The sequence below is a fragment of the Mesoplodon bidens genome (genome assembly GCF_964165515.1).
Source record: "Mesoplodon bidens genome assembly, chromosome: 3".
Taxonomy (NCBI): domain Eukaryota; kingdom Metazoa; phylum Chordata; class Mammalia; order Artiodactyla; family Ziphiidae; genus Mesoplodon; species Mesoplodon bidens.
The window spans coordinates 46,794,183-46,819,098 of NC_138178.1; the positions used below are offsets into that span (position 1 = coordinate 46,794,183).

The 24,916-nt window shown below is 33.8% G+C and overlaps 1 protein-coding gene across 9 annotated transcripts in view; it reads right to left on the reverse strand.

The window, feature by feature from the left end:
* ZNF280D (zinc finger protein 280D) overlaps window positions 1–24,916 on the reverse strand; it is a 122,126-nt gene that overhangs the window by 74,351 nt on the left and 22,859 nt on the right. For 7 of the 9 annotated variants that reach the window (XM_081227376.1, XM_081227374.1, XM_081227375.1 and 4 more), the window contains 7 exons: window positions 24,702–24,902; window positions 20,813–20,959; window positions 18,373–18,438; window positions 18,133–18,272; window positions 9,377–9,494; window positions 4,484–4,654; window positions 4,233–4,342 (listed from right to left, as the gene is read on the reverse strand). In XM_081227376.1, coding sequence (XP_081083502.1) covers window positions 4,233–4,342; window positions 4,484–4,654; window positions 9,377–9,494; window positions 18,133–18,272; window positions 18,373–18,438; window positions 20,813–20,948 — 741 coding nt within the window. In that variant the 5' untranslated portion in view covers window positions 20,949–20,959; window positions 24,702–24,902. The remainder of the gene's footprint in view (window positions 1–4,232; window positions 4,343–4,483; window positions 4,655–9,376; window positions 9,495–18,132; window positions 18,273–18,372; window positions 18,439–20,812; window positions 20,960–24,701; window positions 24,903–24,916) is intronic. The other 2 variants (XM_081227378.1, XM_081227379.1) reach the window with 1 other exon arrangement.

A 24,916-nucleotide genomic window follows, 5' to 3' on the forward strand; every position in this document is an offset into this window, starting at 1 on the left:
TGGCAACCTATGCTTCCCAAAAGAAGCTTTGTACAAAACAACTAACCCAAGAAAATCTACCTTGTTCAATATGATAGGAACTTACATCTAAACAAAAATAATTTAAGATAAATTGAGGAAGTGTAAAATTCTCACAAAAACACCTTAGAGCAGATGCAGATAAAAATAGGGGCCAAAATTTTTGCCATAAATTTAAAAAAACTTAATGAAGCAACTGTGTCTATTTGGAAGACCAAAAAGCAAAAAGAGATGGCAAGACAAAAAGAAGACATAAAGACTGGCAAAATCAAGAGTAAAAGTAGAGAAAAAAAAAAAAAACCAGATAGCTAAACACAAATTAGAAAAGTACACTGGTGAACAGATGTTGGAAAATAAAATAAATGAGAAAAGCTTAGTAAATTAAAAGAAGGAGGGAAGGGGAGGGGAGAGGAGAGGAGAGGAGAAGAGGGAAGAGAGAAAGAATTAAAAGGATTAGGAAGAAAATCACAAATATGCCAGACAAAGGACATTGAACAAATGAACAAATGAGTACTGGACAACACCCAGCCTCCCAAATAACAAAACAATTGTATGGAATTTAAAGATACAAATCAAGAAAACTGCACTAAAATGAAGGAAGACACAAATTTACAAGCTGAAAGAACATGCTATATGTCAGAGAAGATTGATCCAAAATTCTCAACACGAAGTCACTGCAGAATTATCAGTCTTTCAAAATAAAGAATCCTCTGGACAGCCAGGCAAAAAGAGCAAATCATTTATAAAGGGAAAAATAATTCAAGCTTATCCCAAATTCTTAACAACATTAGATATTGTAAAACAAAAGCAACACCAACAAGATCCTCAAAGTGGGCTCCAACTTTATTATCTGGCCAAACTGTCTTTCATGAATGGACTATAGTCAAACTGTTTTAAACATGAAGGAACTCAAAGAATAGTGTTCTCAGGCCCTTCCTGAGGAAATTACTATGGGATGAACTTTAGTCAAACAAGAGATAACCAAAGGAACCATAACAAAAAGACTGGTGATGAGCACTGAATATATTTACTGTGGAAAAGAATTAAAACAAATACGGAAATAAGGTTAAGAAAACTGAATGAAAATGTCATATGCCCTGACAATGGAAAAATGATACAACCAACAAATAAAAACTGAAAGGAGGTAAAAGGACAATAAATATGAGGTCAAGAGAGTTCATAGATTGCTTCACATATGGTAGCAGTACATCAAGGAATATAATTTAGAGCTACCAAATAAAGAAGTGCAGGTATGAGCATTTTCAATATTACAAAGAAATAGTACACTCAGAAAGATAATATTGACTAAAATCAGTAGGAGAGGAGAAGGTAAGGATGGGGTTAAGAATAGGAAATTTAATGCTACTTTAATCAATTTTAATAGTAGAGAATAGCCAAAGGAATAGAAGACTATTGGAATTATATTAACATTAAAATTAGAAGGATAAAAAGGAAAACAAAAATACAACTTCCATAAAAACCCAAATTACATACATGGAAAGCAACAACATAGTGAAAGAAAGAAAGAGAGAGAGAGAGAAAGAGGAAGAAAAGAGCAAAAAATTGTGACAGAACCAAGATCAAATAAACCTATCACATCTATGAAAATAAGTAAATTTAACTCAACTACTGAAACAAAAAAGATTTTCATTATAGGATCACAACTTTCTGCTTAAAGCAAGAGGCATACTTAAAACAAAGCCACTCAGAAGGGTTGAAAATAAAAGGATAAACAAAGAATACACTAGGCAAATAGAAACCAGAAGAAAACAAGGGGTGAGCCTAAAAGGCATTAAACTTTAAGACAAAAAAGGACATTTTATAAAAATGCTAAAGGATGCATTCACAATACAGTTATAAAAGAGATTCATCTGTATCACAAACAATAGCAACAATCTTAAAACAGAATTGCAATATACCAAAAAAATATATTGGTGGTGAAAGATGTGGATTGAGATGTGGTATTTCTCAATCCATGACAGAGCAAGTAAACAAAAAAATAAGTTAAGTTATAGAAATCTAAATAATGTAATTAATAAGCTAGATCTGGTTGATAAATATCAAATTCCCTAAACAGAAATAACGTACCTATCTCCAAGTTAAATAGCCCATACACTTGTCAAAAGGGGAATAATAATAAGTGTTTGGGAGAACTTGAGCTTTTTACCATTAAAAGTTTGAATACCAGTTATGTCAATTAACTGGCTATAAAACAATGAGAAAAATGTCTATCTCAAAGAATTTTCTAAGGATTAAATGAAATAACGTATTTAAAGCTTAGTAGTCTCACATGGTCTCAGGTAAGTATATTGTTGTTATTATTGTAGCACATTTGAATTATGTTTTAGGTATTCTTCACTGAAAGAAAACATTATTTCTGTGGTACAGTCATCTACTTATCTATAATAAAAGCAAAATAATCATTTACAAATAATCTAAAAATCTTATTTTTTTTAAATAGAAATTATTATTGTAAATTATAATTTATATATAAAATGCATAATCTAGAACATAAAGTCTCCATAATTTTATACTTCCCTGTCCGAGATCTGGTGACTATTCTCTAAGATTTCTTTATGATATAAAGGAATATAATAAATTATTCATAATACATTCAGCTTAGTTCAATAATATGTCTTAGAGCTATCTTCCCATATCATCATTCTAGAGATTCCATCCTTTTTAAAAATGCTGCATAGTGTTTTATTATATGAATATTATATGAAGTTGTGATTGTTTCTAATATGAGTAATCACAAACAATGCTATAACATGTTTTGGAAGTAAAGCTACATTTTGGAAAATGATTGCCAGTCTCACCAGGTACAGTATATATAATGAACTACAGCTTGTACACAAAACAGAAAAGAAGTAAGAGCACTTGTGTTCACCCGTTTATGCAGAAAGAAGACAAGGGAGGATAGAAAACAAACTAATAAAAATTATTTTCTTTGAGAGTCATACTGGGAACCAGGTAAATAGAGACAGGGATAAGAGTTTTTACTTGTATGCCTTTGTAAACTTTTCAATTTTGAATCATATGACTATTACCTATTCAAATAACTAAAGATAACTAAAGAATTTAGCCCTTTCTTTTTTCCCTATGTCCAAAATGAAATCATGAAAAAACATCAGGTTATCTCATCAAAATATTACATAAATAGGAAAACTGAAAGCACTTGTACAGGTTAATTCTCATATAAGAACAAACCACAAAGTGCAATTATCAGGGAGTACATACTGCGAGCTAGAAGTAGTCACAGATCAAACAGAGTTTTGTATTTAAATAGACTATATTTGAAATTAAAAAGTTCCTTTATTTTTTTCTACTTTTTTGGTAAAATACTGAATTTCAAAAAAGATTTGTCAATCCCTGAAACAGTGAGCAATCCCTGAAACTTTTCCATAGATATTTCTTTACCACTGCATCCTTCTCCTTCCTTCTTTTCTCCATATGATCTACACTGCCTTTTTTCTTGTCTCTTTCCCCCTTCCTTGCATTTATACCGGGCACAGAAGAGGAATACAGGCTATCTTTCCATAGACACAGCAGGGTACTGTAATATCTACCAAAATATTTTAAGTGAAGTGTTACCTAAACCTCCTATTTCATTTGTACTTTGAAAATTTCTTAAAATCTAATTTCAGGAGCTTCTTATACCAATAAGAAGCTCAAATTAATTTATAACAATTACACAAACTATATTCTGGACTAAGTTAAAACAATTATTTCATATAAAATCCTCCATCATTTGGAGTTTATGTCTGAGTGCTGAAATTAAAGTAAAACTAAGATTTTCATTGCGTAACATGACACACACGTTAGTATGAACAAAAAAGATAACTAAAGAACTGTTAACTTATATGAAATATTAAACACATAATAAAATGCCTATTTTTAAGAAGTTTCAAGTATGCATAAGCTACTAAATAAGATATTCTGAACAGTGCATTATTTTCATTTAAAGTTAGAATACAATAAGGAGACATTATAATGTATATGAACTTTATTTTTTAAATTTGATGATTCAGAAGAAATTTTTAAATCTTATATGAATACAATCATTATGAATATAAACTTTTACCTAACATATGTAAATACCAATATGAGAATATTTATCTAAATATCTGAACAAATCATTATTTACTGCAAATCAATCAATATTTTTAGGGATTTGCAAACCTTTTTAAAATTAAATTTTGAAAAAGTTTTACCTTCATGTGATTTTTCAAAGGATCCAAAAGATTGAAATGAATATTGCATTTTGGACAAGCTCTTGGAAAAGGTGTTCCATTTTTAGATTGATTTGATGAGATATTTGTACCTAAAATAAATTCAAAATATATATGATTCAAAATTCATCACTTTTTAACCTTCAATAACCATTATTGATAGTCTGTACTACAATTTCTATAATTCATATATAAATACTATAATTTTTTTATATGCTACATTTCATATTTACCTTTTGATGGCATAGCCTGCGGAGATGTCACTGAAAGAGATTTAACTGAAGAAAATACAGCTGAGGAATTTGTTCCAGAAACACCTTCACTGGGTTTAGACTTTTTTGGGTTAACACTGTTTACTTCAGAAGTAGAAGGACGTTTTGATAAAAATGAACTTTCATTCATACCTATAATGATTTAAATAGTCAGAAAATATTTTTAAAGACTTTATTTAGAACATTGCTTACAACTAAGTAAAAATACTTTGGAGTGAAATTAAATGTAATATAATTGAATTATCACATCATACAAATAACAATAAATAATGACAAAAATTGATGTGATCAAAAGTTAGGGGATATAAAGAAACTGTATAAATATCTATTACATACTATATATATTCAAATTATTCATAAAATACCATTCTATGTAAGACAATACTAAATATAACGTCAAATAAAGAAATATATAAACAGCTATTATGAAAGAAGGCAGAGCAAGCAAAAAAAAAAAAAAGTTAAAGCACATAGAATATGCCAGGGTTCCCACAAAAGAATTAACTTTAGATGCTTAAGTGAGTGAGTTCGTTTAAAAAGAACAAAAATCCAAAAATTTAGAGAGACACTTTAGAAGCTTTTTATTTAATGACTTAATGAAAAGTTAGTTTTGTCCACCTAACTAAGAAGTGGTCTACTCATGGCTTTAGGTTATATTATCCATTTATTCCTACATACAAAGTGGAAACTACTAATCTTGAATGATAAAACCTCATTCATTCATGTGAAAGGGTTCATAATAGAAGGAGTTAGTATTATACTATGGTTTTCAAATTATCTTCCCCAGAGCTTAATGGGCTCCTCTCAGGGAATACACTGGGTGTGTTTGACAGAGGAACTCTGATTTTATATTTTATTGATTAGACTTTTGCATAAAATTTTGTTTTTACAGGGATTTCATTCCTAAATGAAGTCTTAGTTTGAAAACTATAACCTTTTTGCTGAAGGATTTTAGCCTTATTCAGAGCATTAGCAAGGGAAATGGGGATATTTAGGCTATAACCAGGCTGGGTAACAAGGATTTTAAAACTGCACATCATATTCTAATGCTCCCAACTGTACACTAAAAGTAGAAGCAGTAAATACACTAGAAATATTCCAGGCTTTTAAACCAGACAGGATAAGTTCAAATCCAGGCTCTGTCACTGATAGCTATGTATTCTTGGCTTATTTAATTAACTTCTCTGAGCCTCAGTTTGTTCTTTTATAAAGTAAGAGTTATAATACCTTATTTTATACAGCGCTTTTAAGATCAAATAAGATACTGTATTTAAAACACCGAACACAATATTTGGTACAAAGAAGGCATTCAATAATAAATGAAAGCTATTATCATTACTAAAAAAATTTCTGTCCTGTTCCATTGATCTAAGTTAACTAAGTAAGTTAACTTACTTTTAAAAGCAACCAACACAACATCTAGTACATAGAAAGCATTCAATAATAAAAAAACAGCTATTATCATTACTAATAAAATATTTTATATCTTAACTTACTTCAGAGGGGAAAAAATTATTGTAACAGATTCACCTGTCAGCTTTTTAATAAGGAGAAATATGCCCAAAAAATAAGAGTATTACAGTAGTTGGCTCCTCTGTTTCATCCTTTGAGATAAAATAAAAATGATTTTTTTTTCTATCTTCAAAGCATGTGATTACTGACGGCTATACTATGGGAACTTGGGAAACATTTTGTGTAATCACAGTAGCATTCTTGTGAGATGCTGAGGTTACCTGAAAAGCTAATGAGTGCTGGTATTTTGGATTAATATTCTGATTATATAATAGGCTAGACAGTACATCGGACTTTTATTATAAGTATTTTTTAACATAAGAAATAAAATTACTCTGAATTTAAGAGTTTTAAATTCTGACCCTTTAACTTATCTCTATTGTCTTTGGTTTGTATTGTTTCCCAGTCAACACCTCTATCTCGGCCAGTAAAAGTCCTGTTCTCATTCAAGATCAAACTCAAACCCAGTTCTCTCCAAATATCCATGATCACTTGACCTTGATCAGTTAATGCTACTGAACATATTGCACCTGTTACCATTCATAACAAATATTTGTTGTAGAGTCCTTTAAAGCTTATAATGCATTTCACGTTTTATTTATCTTATTTGGGCTTCAGAAAGCCCTAACTGAAATAGAGCAAGAATTAAAATTATATCTACAAATGGCTGATTGAAGGTCTGGAGAATGAATGCATTAAATAAGAAAAATAAAATCTCCATTTTAATAGTATGGGAAAACTGAAGTGTAAAGACATGCTAAAGGCTACAAAAATCTTAAGAATAGTAGTTCAAATCTACAGACTAAAGTCTCTCTGCAGAAAAAAACTTAGGAGAGCAGGAGTCACTGTCCTTAGTCCCAAGAAGTTTCAAGAACTCAGACTTTCTCTATAAATAAAGTTGATGTGTTTTGTAAAACCAGACTTAAGACAATTATTTTTTCTCCTTGTTTCTTTTGGTTCTTACCTATTTTACTAACTAGTTTTTTACAAATATGTAGGTGATACCCGAAGAAATGAATATCAACTAAATATTATCTAAATGGAAAAACATTTTAGGTACTGATATTACTATTAAAAAAGTCAGGAAGCATTTGGTAAATTTTCCACACTGATTTATTAGTGAATAATCTAAAAATTCCCCCAAATCTCTATTTAGTCAAATATCTGAAATATATCAAAATTGCTAGTATACAAAGCATAATTGCCTGTACAAGGAATTTTCAATTAGATAAAATTCTTTCATAACACACTAATTTATTTTAGGTTAATGAAGAACTTTGTTAATAGTATATAATAAAAGTAACTTCTTCAATAGGGAAATTTCACTGCTCCTTCAATAGGCATTTACTGAGTAATGATTATAGACAAATTTAGTGCAGCCACTTTATAACAGCACTCTGTAATCATATTTTATACCTAAATCGTTTATTGAATATAAACACACTAACCTAATTGAGAATTTAACTATAACCATACACTTTTCCATACTAGTGGCCATAGAACCTAATAAATATTCCTTTTAACAGAGTATTTAGGATATCAGAGGACTTCGCTAACTTATAGATATTATTTTAAGATATTTCTCAAAAACAGAAATATAGATCAATGGAACAGGACAGAAAGCCCAGAAATAAACCCACGCACCTATTGTCAATTAATCTATGACAAAGGAGGCAAGAATATACAATGGAGAAAAGACAGACTCTTCAATAAGTGGTGCTGGGAAAACTGGACAGCTACACGTAAAAGAATGAAATTAGAACATTCTCTAACATCATACACAAAAATAAACTCAAAATGGATCAAAGACCTAAATGGAAGGCCAGACACTATAAAACTCTTAGAGGAAAACAGGAAGAACACTCTTTGACATAAATTGTAGCAATATCTTTTTTGATCCACCTCCTAGAGTAATGAAAATAAAAACCAAAACAATGGGACCTAATTAAATTTAAAACCTTCTGCACAGCAAAGGAAACCATAAATAAAATGAAAAGACAACCCACAGAATGGGAGAAAATATTTGCAAACTAAGCAATGAACAAGGGATTAATCGCCAAAATATACAAACAACTCACACAGCTCTACGTCAAAAAAAACAAACAACCTAATCAAAAAATGGGCAGAAGATCTAAATAGACATTTCTCCAAAGAAGACATACAGATGGCTAAAAAGCACATGAAAAGATCCTCAACATCACTAATAATCAGAGAAATGCAAATCAAAACTACAATGAGGTATCACCCACACCGGTCAGAATGGCCATCATCAAAAAGTTTACAAACAATGAATGCTGGAGAGGGTGTGGAGAAAAGGGAAGACTCCTACACTATTGATGGGAATGTAAATTGGTATAACCATTACGGAGAACAGTATGGAGGTTCCTTAAAAAAATAAAAATAGAGTTACCATATGATCCAGCAATCCCACTCCTAGGCATATATCTGGAGGAAACCATACTTTGAAAAGATACATGCACCCCAATGTTCAGTGCAGCGCTATTTACAATAGCCAAGACATCAAAGCAACCTAAATGTCCATCAAAAGAGGAATGGATAAAAAAGATGTGGTACATATATATGATGGAATATTACTCAGCCATAAAAAGAACGAAATAATGCCATTTGCAGCAACATGGATGGACCTAGAGATTATCATACTAAGTGAAGTAAGTCAGACAAAAACAAATATCATATGATATCATTCATATGTGGAATCTAATTTTTAAAAATGATACAAATGAACTTATTTACAAAACAGAAACAGACTTACAGATATCGAAAACAAACTTATGGTTACCAAAAGGGAAACGTGGTGGGGAGGGATAAATCAGGATCTTGGGATGAACATACACACACTATTATATATCAGACAGATAACCAACAAGGACCTACTGTATAGCACAGGGAACTCTACTCAGTATTCTGTGATAAACTATATGAGAAAAGAATCTAAAAAAGAATGAATATATGTATATGTATAACATCACTTTGTTGTACACCTGAAACTAACACAACATTGTAAATCAACTCTGCTCCAATAAAATTAAAATAAAAAAATAAAAATAAAGATTTTTTCAGCCCATGTTTAATGCCAAGTGCGAACAAGGTCAAAGTTGGTTAGCCTACTTAATTAACAGGAAGAAATAAAATATTCTATTAGTAAATAAGATTTCATTTAAAACCATCAAAAAAGGCATTCGAGAACTATTAGCGCCATTACACCTTACAATATGTGAAAAACTTAACTTGAAGGCATGGACTTCAAAACAGAAAGTCAATTCCATATGCATATTCATCAAGTTTCTTTTTCTAATTTTTTGAAAAAGTGCTGAAACCAACCTGCTATAGAAAGTGTTGGTCCTCCTTGGTAAAGTGGTAATCCTGTATCCTGGGTCAAGTCAAACAGTAACTCTGAAGAATTATTAGAAACAACTCGTGATGACTTCGTTACATAACCCTGTTAAAATATTTCAAAGGAAGAACATTACATATATTCAACATAATTATAATTATTTTGTTTCATAAGCTTTTTTTTTTTTTTTGCGGTACGCGGGCCCCTCACTGCCGCGGCCTCTCCCGCTGCGGACCACAGGCTCCTGATACACAGGCCCAGCAGCCATGGCTCACGGGCCCAGCCGCTCCACGGCATGCGGGATCCTCCCGGACCGGGGCACGAACCCGTGTCCCCTGCATCGGCAGGCAGACTCTCAACCACTGCGCCACCAGGGAAGCCTTCATAAGCTTTTATAAAGGTAAATTGAACTGTATGCCAATATTATAAGGATAACCTTTGATGACTCCATTACTAGTAAGTTATAAAACACAAAGGCAATTATTACTATTATGCCAAAATTATCATCTACTACAACTGAAAGCAACCTATTACTTAGAGCTGGCTTGTTCCTGACTAGTCAATTAAAATGGGGGAAAAATTCTAGCCTGATTTTTTTTTCAAGGTAAAAGAAACATACAAACCCATTTTAAATCAGTAAGATTGATACACTTCAGTCAGTAAAAATGCAGGATTCCTATCAAAGAGCAAATAATAGAACTTACCAAAATCTTTGGGTAAAAGCAAGGAAAAATATATGTAAATATTCTGACATATGTACAATTTTAGAAGCTTCTATACCTCTATAAACCCCACAGATGGGGCTTTTCTGGTGGCGCAGTGGTTGGGAGTCCGCCTGCCGATGCAGGGGACGCAGGTTTGTGCCCCGGTCTGGGAGGATCCCACATGCCCCAGAACGGCTGGGCCTGTGGGCCATGGCCGCTGAGCCTGCACGTCCGGAGCCTGTGCTCCGCAGTGGGAGAGGCCACAACGGTGAGAGGCCCGCGTACCGCAAGACAAACAAACAAACAAACAAACAACAAAAAAAAACCCACAGATAAAAATATCAGGGCAAACATACTGGGAATTAATCTGCAGTATGGTGCATCAGGGTTAAGGATGAACATATCACATATGAGTTTTGGGATCGTCTTTACTGGCAAAATTTATAAGCCAAGTCTAAGAAAGAAAACTAATGGGTTCCCCCTCCTCCCAGCACCCTACGGAAAGCCATGCTGGGCCAGGCAATCTCCCACCTCTTAGGTCAAATACAAAACTGCCAGGTCAGCAGGGTGAACAAACAAGAAAGCTAGGCACACAGGGTTTAGAATGGAAGCTGTTTATAGGAATGATCTGGGACACCTGTTCCATTCCTGAAGGGCTTGGAGCTCAAGGAAAGTTTCAGCCCTTCCATCAGGAGAAAGTGTGGTCCCAGTTAACAGGAAGATATCAAGAGTGAAAAGTATGAAATGAATCATAATGTAGTCAAATATAAGATAGTATAAATTTATATGTTAGCACACACATATATTAATATAAATAATCATAAAATGTGGTGAATATAATTTAGGGATATATATGTATTCTAGAACTATTATATATTAAATATACTGATACACACACACAAAAATAGATCCCAATTCTATTTATAAAAGACCATCATTGTACAGAGTGAGCTCTCATTAGAGTGATTTTGGACCATTCTACGAGTCATAATATATAACAAGCAAAAGCTCTAAGATTTAACAAGACTTAAAGATCAAAAGGGAAAAAGTCACTTTAAGAGAAAAATGGGCAAAGGGCATAAACTGAGGCACTTCAAAAGCAAAAAACAAATGACCAGTACATACAAAAAACTTTTTTCCCAACTTACTAGTCAAAGAAATGCAAATAAAGACAATGGCAATTACATAACACAAAATAATTGCCACTTCTCTTGAAAGTATCAAGGTCATAATAGACAAAGAGTAAGTAACTGTAGAAAAATATGAGGAGAGTAAGAAGAAATAACAAACTGTTAAGGTGTGATCCTAAATAGGATGCTGGGAACGAAAAATGACATTAATGGACGAACTGGTAAAATTCAAATAAGGTAGTTTTGATAAGTAAAATGTTAGCATTAGGGATATTGTATTATACTTCCTATAAGTCTAAAATTAGTTTGAAATAAAATTAAAATTTATCAATTAAAAAATAATGATAACATATACTACTGGCAAAACAGAAGCTATATTTAGGTATAACTTTTCCACATGAAAATTTTGGCAGCAGCTATCACAGGCTTTATATTAGTTCACATCCTTTCACCCAACGGTTCCACTTTAAAAATTTATAGTAAGGAAGTGAAAATGTTTATTGGAGAATTATTTTAACAGCAAAAAATTAAAATCTTTATGTCCAACAATAGAAAAATGGTTAAATAAATTAAAAGATTACCATGCAACCACTAATATGTTTTTGAGAAATATCCAGTGACACATTCCTAGTAGAATGTTCAGTGAAAAAAGAGAAATATGCATCTGTGTATATAGTTTGGTTCTGACTGATATAATCTATATTGTTTGAAGGGGGAAAAAAATCAAAATACAGTATGTACACTTCTTTCTAAACTTTCCCAACAAAATACATATTATTTCAAAATACAAACAGGAAGGTTTTGCTTATTTTGTGCTTATAAATTAAGGGACAAATAAGTTTTAAGAATTTTGGTTTACTACTAACTTTTCTATTGACATGAGTTTGTCCATAGGAAGTTATAGAAACAAAATATGGGTGAAGGGAGTCAAAGTGTATAAGCTTCCAGTTATAAAATAAATAAATCATGGGGATGTGAAGTTCAGCATGGTGACTAAAGTTAATAATGCTGTACTGCATATGTGAAAGTTACTAAGAGAGATCTTAAAATTTCTCATCACAAGAAAAAAATTCTGTAATGACGTATGATGACTGACTTTAACTAGACTTACTGTGGTGATCATTTCACAATATATACAAATATTGAATCATTATGCTGTACATCTGAAACAAATATGCTGTATGTCAACTACACCTCAATAAAAAATTTTTTCTTAATTTAAAAAAGACATAAGCCTTCCTCACCACACGCTGCACACATTGCAGATCTGTGACTAAATAAATGATTGTTGCTGTTTAAAAAAAAAAGAAGTTGTTATGGAAACGGGTATCGAAGTAACCCAAGCCACTCAAAGAATTTGAAGCCTAACAGGCAGATATTTGCATTTGAGCCTTAACGTGCAACATTCAAAAAAAAAAAAAAATCTGTGATGCCATATAACTTAATTGTAACCAAGCACAATCTTGCTTCAAGATATTTTCTTCAAATATTTACACTTAAAAAATGGATAACATTCACCTACATTTTCTAAAACAGTTCTTTAATGGAAGGAAGTACAAAGTTAATACTGTTAAACACTTTCCTAGGAAATAACTCTGGCTAATGTAAGCACCACAGTTTCAGAGAGCAGGCACACATTATTCAACAATACCTGGTAGACTTCCTGAGTGGCGCAGTGGATGAGAATCCACCTGCCAATGCAGGGGACATGGGTTCGATCCCTGGTCTGGGAAGATCCCACATGTTGGCGAAGCAACTAAGCCCATGCGCCACAACTACTGAGCCTGCACTCTAGAGCCCATGAGCCACAACTACTGAGCCCGCATGCTGCAACCACTGAAGCCTGTGTGCCTAGAGCCCATGCTCCATAACCAGAGAAGCCACCACAAGAAGCCTGCGCACCGCAATGAAGAGTAGCCCCCACTCGCCACAACTAGAGAAAGTCTGCATGCAGCAGGGAGAACCCAATGCAGCCAAAAATAAATTTTAAAAACTTAAAAAAAAAAAAAACAGTAACTGGTTAAAATAATTATCCAACATGGAATTTTTAATGTCTCCTAAAACTGTTCAGAAAGATATCAAACACAACCATAAGGGTAGAATGGGTGCTAGACTGGGATCCAGAAAATCCACACATTTATTTAGCTACAAAACCTCGGGCAAGTCACTTCTGAACTTGAAGTTATTCACCCTTCACACCTAAAAAACAAGCCACAGTCATATTTTAAATATACTGGCACTTCAAGGTTCACTGCATGTATTAAATCAAGTAGTTGTCACAACAGTACTAATAAAGACCTTATACCCCATTTTATAAGTAGGTGAACTAAGGTTAGGTGTGGTTATGCAAGGTTCCCAATACAGCCCCACTTATTATTGATGGAGCTGTAATTAGAAGTTGGGTCTAATTACAAAGCCTATGCCCTTAAGCTATATCACACTGACTTTTTAAATGATAACAATATATCCCCACTACCTGAAACAGATTTGAAAGAGACACTGAAGTATAGAGATGTTACATGAAAAAGTAAATATACACGTACACACAAAACATGACATAAAATGAAAAACTATAATTTATTAAAAGCAGTGGCTTCCAAAATTCACAGTAAATAATTTCCTTACATAGCATCCTCAATTCATTCCAGAATGTCATTCTTATCTGTGCACATTAGAATCACCTGGAGAGCTTTTCAAACTATATTACTTCCAAGAACCATCCACCCAGACCAACTGACAAAATTTCGCCTTTTAAAAACTCCCCAAGATCTAGAACTATCAATTGAGGTGTTTTGATTTAAAAACTATGCCCACAAAAGTAAAACATTTTGAGTTAGAAAAAGCCCTAGTTTCTAACTTTTATAACACCAAAGATATCACCCCTCACTTTATTTTTTTTTCTCCCTGGGTCCAATGTTGGAAAGATTTTTATCTATCAAACTGAATTAAATAATAAAGTTTCGGGCTTCCCTGGTGGCGCAGTGGTTGGGAGTCCGCCTGCCGATGCAGGGGAGTCGGGTTCGTGCCCCGGTCCGGGGGGATCCCACGTGCCGCGGAGCGGATGGGCCCGTGGGCCATGGCCGCTGGGGCCATGGCCGCTGGGCCTGCGCGTCGGGAGCCTGTGCTCCGCGGCGGGAGGGGCCGCGGCGGGAGGGGCCGCGGTGGTGGGAGGCCCGCGTACCGCAAGAAAAAAAAAAAAAGTTTCTTTTTCCGGTTTTCTATCCTCCCAAATGCCAAACAGCTTACAATACTAATGAGAAACCTACCAAGTTAATTTGATTCCACTAATAACAAAGAATCTTTACATTTTGGGTAGCTTACCATCTTAGGATCCAAGATTGAGAGTCAGCAGTCTGGGTAAAATTATCTCTCATCTTAGAAATGAAGAAAATGAGGCTCAGAGAGGTTTTGCCAATGCTTTAGTTAAGAACAAGGCAGAATCAGCATTCAAGTCTCTTGCTTCAATCTTAAGTTATTTAAATTACTAGTCCAGGGCTCATATCAATATTATTATTTCAGAATGATAAAACTACAGAAAAGATTTGGGGTGGGGGTGGTATTTGCCCAAAGATACTCTTATTTTTTATGATAATGACCTCTTCAAAATATACGTGGGGGCAGAGTTTATTTAGCCAGAGATTTTTCTTTTCATGTAAATAAAATTAAATTTAGTAAGTCTTCTATGAAAGATATACCTCAAATATCAATTTTTAGTGGTAACAAATATGTAGATTACTTTGTAGTAATATGATATAAAGTGAAGGAAAAATGGATTAGTCATACCAAAAATATCTGGATTCAATTCTGGTTTTGAAATTGAATATTTGCAAGAAAATTTATAGGTGCTTTGGTAGTTGTTTCACTTATTGTAAAAAGAACAAATATTTTAGGGGAAATTTACTATTTCTGTAAGGCCAATGCCAAATAGTTTATGAAGCATGAAAAAAACCAATGAGTTAATTTAATTCCAGTAGCAAAGAATCTTCACATTTTGGGTAACTTTTTGTTTGAGTACTCTAACTCCTTGGTTTCAGAACCCCTTTATACATTGAAAAATTACTGAGGACCCAAAAGAATTTTTATTTAGGTAGGTTATATCTACTGATATTTACCATATTAGAGATTAAAACAGAGAAATTTTTAAAATATTTATTTATTAATTTCATTTTAAACAATAATAAATCCATTACAGATTAACATAAATAACATTTTGTAAAAAATGGCTTATCTAGCAAACACAAAAAAATCAGTGAAAATAGTGGCACTGTTTTACATTTCTGCAAATCTCTTTAATGTCTAGATTAATCAAAAACTGCTATACTCTTATACCTGCTTTGGCTTTCATTCTGTTAAAATATGTTGTTTCGGTTAAAGAATATAATCTGGCTTCATAAAAATTAATAGTTGAAAAAGGGAATATTTTAATAGCAAATTAGAATAAATGGGGTTATATTTCTTAGATACAATACCAAAACTCAACAGTTGGTATTTTCTTAGTTTGTTGCAACGTGGAATCTGACTCCTTATCACTGAGTTTTTTGAACTTTGTTACATTAAAATCTATTAGCCTTATCTTGCACTTTGAATGAATCTTACCCATGCATGATTTTATTATATCATATATTAGTTATTTAGAAAATATTGGTTTCTTTGAATTACGCACATCTTCCAAATGTTGAAAAATTACACAATATCAAAAAATCATATTTATTAATACCGCCACCCACCAGAAAAGACTTTACCTACTGGGAAGCTGTCAAGATCACGATAGCAGATACAAGTTGTTCAAAATTCTAACTTTGCTTGATAGCTCAAATTTCATCGGTGGCAAGAAATACCACCAGTTGTTTTCCTTGAAGTGACAGGTGCACTTTGTTCAATTTTGAGGAACTGTCTACCAAACAGCAAAGACTGAAGAACTCGTGTGTGGCAGACAGACTCTAAAGTAGCTTCCATGATCCCCACACCCTGGTATTCATGTCCTGTGTGATTCCCTCTCTTGGAGTGTGGGTAAGATATGTGACTTGTTTCTGACAGAATATGGCAAAAGTGACAGAATGTACATGATCTTTTGTATGTGATTACATTACATAAGGCTGTAATGCCATCCTGCTAAGGATTCTCTCTTCCTTGTGTGCTTTGAGGAAGTAAGAAGCCATGTTGGAAAGACCCACCTGGCAAGGAGCCAGCCAAAAGCCACTAACATTCTGAGACTCTCAATCTGACTACCCTTAAGGAACCAAATGGTACCAATAAGCATGAGAACTTGGAAGCAGATACTTCCTCAGTTGAGCTTCAGATGAGACTTTGCAAGCTCAGAGCCCACACCTTGAATGAAGCCTTGAGGGACTATGAAGATATGACCTGACTCCTGACCCACAAAATCTGTGAGATAATAAAAGTAGGTGTTTTTTTATTTGTTTGTTTTTTGCGGTACGCGGGCCACTCACTGTTGTGGCCTCTCCCGTTGCAGAGCACAGGCTCTGGATGCGCAGGCTCAGTGGCCATGGCTCACGGGCCCAGCCGCTCCGCAGCATGTGGGATCTTCCCGGACTGGGGCATGAGCCCGTGTCCCCTGCATCGGCAGGCGGACTTTCAACCACTGTGCCACCAGGGAAGCCCTAAAAGTAGGTGTTTTTAATCCACTAAGTTAATAGTAGTATAAACCATGGTTTGTCAGTCATCCTTTCAAGTAAATGGTCTTCTGGGTAGTTTAGCTCACAATTTAATCACACTAGTGCTTTTCCTCATGATAATCATCATACCTCAGACACAGTAATACTTTATGCACACCACCCATTTCATCACACAAAATATTTTAAAAGACACATGTATTCAAGGGTAGAGAGTTAATAAAGTTAGTAACATTTTAATTCTTCATCAAGGGAATGGAGTATGACTGGAATAATTTTTATTGTGAGTGCATGGTGGTGACTAATACAAAAACTACTATTCATACTAAGGAACCAGCAGTTTACCCACCACTGCTTTTGCATCATCAGTGCAAATGTCAACACAGTGAAAAAAGCAAATAGTGTCTTTGTGTTACTGTGACAATACTGTTGACTGAAAACCTATAAAAGAGTCTTACGGGAACCCCAGGGGACTGAAGACTACACTTTGAAAATTTTCACACTAAGGCAATGCTTCCATTTTTTTTAGAAGTATACATTTACGTACAATACACCTGCATGTATATACAAATACAAATAAACTATGGATTAGTCTGGATTGAAATCCTAGATCTATCATTTGCCAGCTGTGTGACCCTGAGTGAATTATTTAAATTATTAAATTTAATATTTAATTATTTAAATTCACTGCGAGCCTCAGTTTCCTCAACTATAAAACAGAGATAAATAATAGTGCCTACTTCATAGGAACATTTAAGAATTAAATGAGATTAATTCATGTACAGCATTTAGCACAAAGCCTTGCACATATTAACAACTCAATATATATTAACTATTAGTTTTTGTTAAGAGTTATTTAAACTAACTAAACTATGACAGTATGTTTTCAGAATAAAAAGCTCCAGTAGCCTCTTAGCAATTTTCCCAATTAAGAACTAAGAACATTTGGCCCAATTTACAATCTGAAATAGTTTGCCATTATGCAATATTCATTACTAATTATACTTTTATCCATGCTTTGATAGCACAGTTTTCAATACTATACCTATTTAATTTAAGCATATTACCTGATTTAAAAACAGGCTGAGTAGTTACTGCAATTATTATTTGGGTACCAGTTGAGCTATCATAGAGAAGGTGACATTTTCTGATGCTGATTATGATTCCATTAAATGATTACCCATGGTAGTACAGAATTTTAACTAGGCATTGTTGATACTGATAAATAATATCCAATGTATCCCTGAGCTGACTGTGTAGTTTCAGAAACACTTACAGGTTTAGACAAAGGCTGAACAATAACAGAACTATCTGAAGATCTAGATTCAGGATGAAAATTTACTGGCGAGGCAGGCACTGGATTTGATGTTGGGTTCGTGTAGTGTTGACTTGTAGGCTTGAATGCAGCAGTAATACCTGTATTTTAAAATTACACAACACATTGAATATATTTCTATATAATCAATGATGTCAAAATACTTCACTTTAAAACAAAAATAGTACAATAATACTGTACCTCGGCTGAGCGCACCATTCTTTATTCCCCTCGAATATGAGCTGGGGTTTACTCTATTCAAAATATCTATAAAAGATTACATTTATTTTAAAATTCATTGTTTGAATGATATATATATTAAGATAACAGAAATCATACACTGAAAACAAACAGATTCCTAGAAGAATACAAGTTAACACTGACTTATGAATACAGTTAATTTTAAACGTATATATCTTTATCTACTAAAGAAATAAGATTATGCATCTTAATTATCTTATAGAATAAGAACAATCTTTCTAACTGTAACTCAAAATCCAAAAGCCAGAAGTTAAAGATTGATAAATATGACTACATATAAGTCAAACCTTCTGCATGGCAAAGAAATAGTCATATAATTGGCAAAAAATTTCTAAAAATATATTCATATACAACTATAATTGAAGTATATATCTTCCTTTGAGTGATGGAAGGGCTATACATACACTCAAGTTCCTATTACTCAAAATCAAACCCTGTCTAACATCCATATCCAATTCACACCCTTATAAGCCCTGAAGTATCATTATAAGGGATCTCACCGGATTATCTACACCATTACTGAGTCCTGAAAGGGAAACTATCTCAGAGAATACAGACTGCAATGAACATACAGTTTACCAGAATATCTTACAACTTAAGGGGTTTCAAATTTATCACTATACCAGAAGTCCGAGTATAATATGACTTTCAGGATCAGTTTAAAGTTCCTTATTGCAGTTTAAAGTTCCTAATTACAGGTTTTTCAGTAATCAAACTAAAATTTAGAAGAGTAAGGATTGCCTGAAATTGTTGGTTAGAAAAAGGTAAAAGCACAGACACCAGACCTCACATAAATTTCCTTTTTTTCCTTCGTAGTAGAAAGGAACCAGCTCCCATAAAATAATTCTATAAAGTAAAGGGCCATATAAAAGTAGGACTGTTTTCTGAAAATGGCAATGCAGTGCTCTATACCTAAGTACTAGAGATGTCTTAAAGGAGAAAAATCTGCTCAAGCAACTTGACCCCATTTTCATTCAGAAATTCAAGATTAAGTACTTACTCAAACCATCAAAGAACTATTGCTAAAGTCCTTTTGGTGGTTGTATTCTACAAAAGTTTGTACCTTCCTTTCTGGCAACTGTATATAAACATTTAGCTCATACTCCATATGTTAAAATATTTTATGGCTTATACATAAACAGCAATAAAATCATTTAAATTGTGCATCTTAAGAGTACAGAAAAGAAATTCTTCCTGGTCAATCCCCTTCTGACAGAATTATTTTAAAACTAATATACGTTATTCCAGTTGAATACTGTTAACAGTCATCTACAATCAATATAAATTCAATTTAAATCTTAACTGTCATGTTTTCAATAAGAGAACTTGAGTACTAATTTTGCAATATGGTAATATTCCAGTATAAAATAATCACAGTGGCAAGAAACAGTAATTAAGAGAATATATAATTATGTTCCACTATCATCAACAAGCATGCCATCATGCCTAGTTCAATTTATAATCGAAGTGGCACTCCACTTAGAACCTCTAGGAGCTATTATCAATCTGCCACAAAAAAAATGCTACTGAGAATTCAATTGGTTAAGCTATTCTTCCTCTAATAAAACTGACTAAAAATGCCATTCCAAGTTTAGAGGCAACAGAAGAAAGAGCCAGGAGAAAATTTAAAAGTAGTCTCTTAATTACACTTCTACGCACTAACTTGGTAAGAAAACACTAGTATGCTGGTTATGTTCTTTGGTAAATTCTCCTGACTTAAGCAAGTAAACATGTAAATGCAATGGGAAGGGATCTATTTTCTTTTTCTCCCCTGAAATTTGTACATTATTTCTCTGTACTTCTATACATTTTTGAGTGGACGTTTTAACAAGTGTTGTTTGTCTTGAACATTGTAACAATGTCAAATCGAATTACTCTAACTGAAATCATTCACTGCCTATACATTCTGTAGCTAGGTATAGATGACACTGCAATGAGGCAGTTGCTTAGATGTGAGAACCCTTATCTGAGACTAACCCAAACTTATTTAGTGTATTCTGACATTTTAAGCAAAATATTCTAAACTCTTCTGTTTCTCAGTTTAAAAGAGGAAAAAAAAAAAGAAAATGAACAAAAACATAAATAGGTTTACCTGGCTCCACTAAAAATTATGATTTCTAATATGAAAAGACCTCCAGTTTCACCAGCTAATCTTAGTCCGTTTCTTTTTCTCACATCTGATATTTTAACCTCTTACCTCCTTAAGTCCCCAATCAAAACCCTGACTCTGAAATTCTTACTGACCTCCCACCCAATCTGTCATCCCTAACTCCCTACAGAGGAACAAGGACTTAATTAAATACCAATAAAACAGTTCACAAGTTTTTCTATTAGAAACAGTATCTTACAAAACTGGGCTTCACTAAAAGTAAATGCTCACTTGAAATTGCTGGCTTTGAACTTGATATCTCTCCAACAAAGATCGGCTCATCATCATCATCATCATCAACCTCTTTTACTTTCTTCTGCCATGGTTCCAACTCTTCTTCTTCACATTCCATAAAGAGTTCTGCCATTTTTGATTTATCTAATTTTCAAAAGGAGAGAAGCAAACCTTATTTTCAAAAAAGAAAAATAAATACATTTTTGTAATACATAGTATGATATTTAAGATCTACTTTAATAATCCTAATAGCAATTTCTGAATTGATATTTATAGTTAGTACATGGTAGCAACAATGAGAAACCCAGAGCTCACTCTCTAAGATATAAACTAGTAAGATTTAGATAAAGAGATGATAGATACATAGACAGATAGATAGACAGATGGATGATGGTTGATAGTAGTTCTTTACAGTGGACAGAAAATTTGGGAACAAAGTCAGTTTCAGTCATATGCCTAGAATATGATTATATCTACAAAAAAAGATTGCACCTAACCATTATCCAAAAAAAAAAAAGTACTAACAAAAGGCAGATAAACTAAGAATAAGAGGCAACAGGTGGGAGATATAACAGAAAAACTGAATCAAATTCAGGAATGCCAGGTACACAGCAAAGCAGGGATGAGGTGCTAGGCTAAAATAAAAGAACAAAGTGAGGCTTATTCCAATCAGGGAAAATTAGACATTTCCCGCCTGAAGAAACAGACCAAAGAACATACAGTAAATATCACCATCCTAGAAGTTCTGACCAAGCACAGACCTCCTAGGAAGCATTTTAGTGCCTCAGTAATAGACAACCAATTAGCACCAGAAATTTTAGGAAAACCTCTTGTCTATCAGACCAAAATCAATAAAACAGATAAAGAGTCCTAAGGAAAAGAGATAATGCAAAAAGCAAGACAAATACTAGAAAAAATATAATTAGCATTTTTAGAGATATGAGACAAAAAAGGATGTTATAAAAAGTAATGTTCAGGGCCTCCCTGGTGGCGCAGTGGTTGAGAGTCCGCCTGCCGATGCAGGGGATACGGGTTCGTGCCCCGGTCTGGGAGGATCCCATATGCCGCGGAGCGGCTGGGCCCGTGAGCCATGGCCGCTGGGCCTGCGCATCCGGAGCCTGTGCTCCGCAACGGGAGAGGCCACAACAGTGAGAGGCCCGCATACCGCAAAAAGAAAAAAAAAAAAAAAAAAAAAGTAATGTTCAGAAACAAAAATAGAACTAAAAATACAATAGCCAAATTTTTTTTTTTTTTTTTTTTTTTTTTTTTTTTTTTTTTTTTTTTTTTTTGCGTTACGGGGGCCTCTCACTCTTGTGGCCTCTCCCGTTGCGGAGCACAGGCTCCAGACGCGCAGGCTCAGCGGCCATGGCTCACGGGCCCAGCTGCTCCGCAGCATGTGGGATCTTCCCGGACCGGGGCACGAACCTGTGTCCCCTGCATCGGCAGGCGGACTCTCAACCACTGCGCCACCAGGGAAGCCCCAAATTTTTAAATTCAGTTAAAAAACCCAAAATGTCCTCAAAGGTGGAACTACGAGAGAAAAAAAAATATTTATATATACATACATACGTACACACACACAAGTATATATATAAACAAAACAGAGAACACAAGGTTGTTAGAAAATCAATTTCAAAGGTACAACACTCACCTAATAAAATTTATAGAAAGAGAATAGAGAAAAAGCAGGGGGTAGGTTATCAAAGAAATAATGTAAGAAAATTTCCTAGATCAGAAGACAACAATCTCTTGGTTGAAAGATCCCACTAATACTCAGTACAACAATCAAGAAAAAAGTTATACCAAGACATATAATTACCAAATTTCAGAACAAAAAAGATAAAGAAAATATCCTCAGATCTGTAGGGGTTGGGGGGCAGAAACAGATCATATAGAAAAGATCAAGAGTAATAAGAACAGAAACTAAAAGACAGTAAAGTAATACTTTTAAAATTCTTACCAGAATTATTTTTCAATTTAGAATTCAAACTTTTCATCAAGTGTGAGAGTAAGGACCAGCAACATCACACAAGATTTACTTCCCAGGCACCCTTTCTCAGGAAGCTACTATACAATCCACCAAAACATGAGACTCAATCAAGAAAGAGGAAGACACAGTGAAGAAAACATGGCATTCACCACAATACAAAGTCCCAGAACAACAGAAGTTCAGTAGGCCTAGAGAACAACCAGTCCAGACTAATTCAGGAGAACAGTACCTTCAGGAGGAATGTCTCTAGGAGGCCAAAGAAAAGATGATTAAAGTATAAACTTTTAGACTACCTGACAAGTTTTACAGTATAGAAAATTGAATTGAGAGGCTCTTGAGAGTGTGAGAAGATTTAGCTATAGACTTCAATACAAGTTAGCAAATTAAAAAACATGAAAAGTATTAATTGCTGGGTACACCAAAAGAAAGAAAAAAAAAAGAAATGTATCCTCTCATATGCTATTCCATATATAATGGCATATTAATAGCATATTACCATGCTTGTCAGTGAACAGTATTTATATGGTCATCATAATGAAAATATCAAATACGGATTTGATTTTTTATGTTGGGAGATACTTAGAGGGAAGGAAGGCATAGCTGTAAGAAAGCATAAATCCTCATGATAAACATCACTAGAAAATGGTTAAAACTGACTATGCAACAGACAGCACACATATATGTGCATAAGCACTCTTCAAGAAACTGAGGTTAAACCCCTTAAAGCCTTTTTAGGTTGTTTGATTTTTTAAAACTATGTATATATATTACTTTAAGCTGAGATAGAGGAGAAAAAGGAAGAGTAAGAGGAGGGGAGGAGGGAAAAAAGAGAAACAGTACTGAAGGTCTAAACTAAAGTAACATCAATGGAGATGGAGACAAGTGATGCTTAACTAGATATATAAAGAGGGTATACATAGCCATATACCATATATATATATATATATATATATATATATATATATATATATATATATGAATGGGACAGGGTGTGGGCGCTAATCCACTATGACCAGTTTCCTTAAAGGAAGAGCAGATCAGGGGACTTCCCTGGTGGTCCAGTGGGTAAGACTCTGTGCTCCCAATGCAGGGGGCCCAGGTTTGATCCCTGGTCAGGGAACTAGATCCCACATGTATGCCACAACTACGAAGTCCATATGCTGCAACTAAGATCCCGTGTGCCGCAACTAAGACCTGGCACAGCCAAATTTAATTAATTAATTAATTTTTTTTAAAAAAGAAAGAAGAATAGCAGATCAGGACACAGATACACGTATTGAGGAAAGACCCTCTGAAGACATAGGAAGCAGATGACCACCTATAAGCCAAGGAGAGAGGCCTGGACAGATCCTTCCCTCACGACCCTCAAAAGGAACTAACCCTACCAACACCTTGATCTTAGACTTCTAGGCTCCAGAATTGTGAGCAAATAAATTTCTGTCGTTTAAGCCATCTAGTCTATGATACTTTGTCATGGCAGCCCTACCAAACTCATGCAGAAGACAAAGATCTTCCTTACTCTTTTTAGCACGGTACTGCCATTGTCAATATATACAGGATATACTGTTGAGAAAAAAATTTTTGAAGATACGTAACAGCTTTACAATTTTTTTAGAAATAATTAATTTTTGTCTATGCATAAAAGAAACATACATGATTATGTATACCAAACTAACAATAGTAGCGATCACCAGGCACAGAGAGAAATCATTTCATTTCTACTTTACTCATATTTTAATTCACATTATTTGTTTTTATGTGAGCATTTGTTACCTTAACAATTTTAAGTGTTTTTGTTTTTAAGGAAATGTGCCTACCTCTCAGCCTTTCTCCTGATGCAAAGTTATTGGTACAAGAGCCACATATACTAGTATCAGTAGTGGCAGCAACACTTACTTTTTGGCTGAAAAGGGTTGTCGCCAATCAAGTTGAAGAGCTGACTTTCTGTAAATTGTCATTTAAGTACTAACATAAGGTATCAGTCAATTTTATGAGCCAAATATTGAAACGTGAAACTTGAGGTTTAGAAATTCTTGGATCTAATTTTGACCATCATGTGACTCCACACAAGGCAGCAAGTTATATCTATTTTCCTTCCTATAAAATAAAGA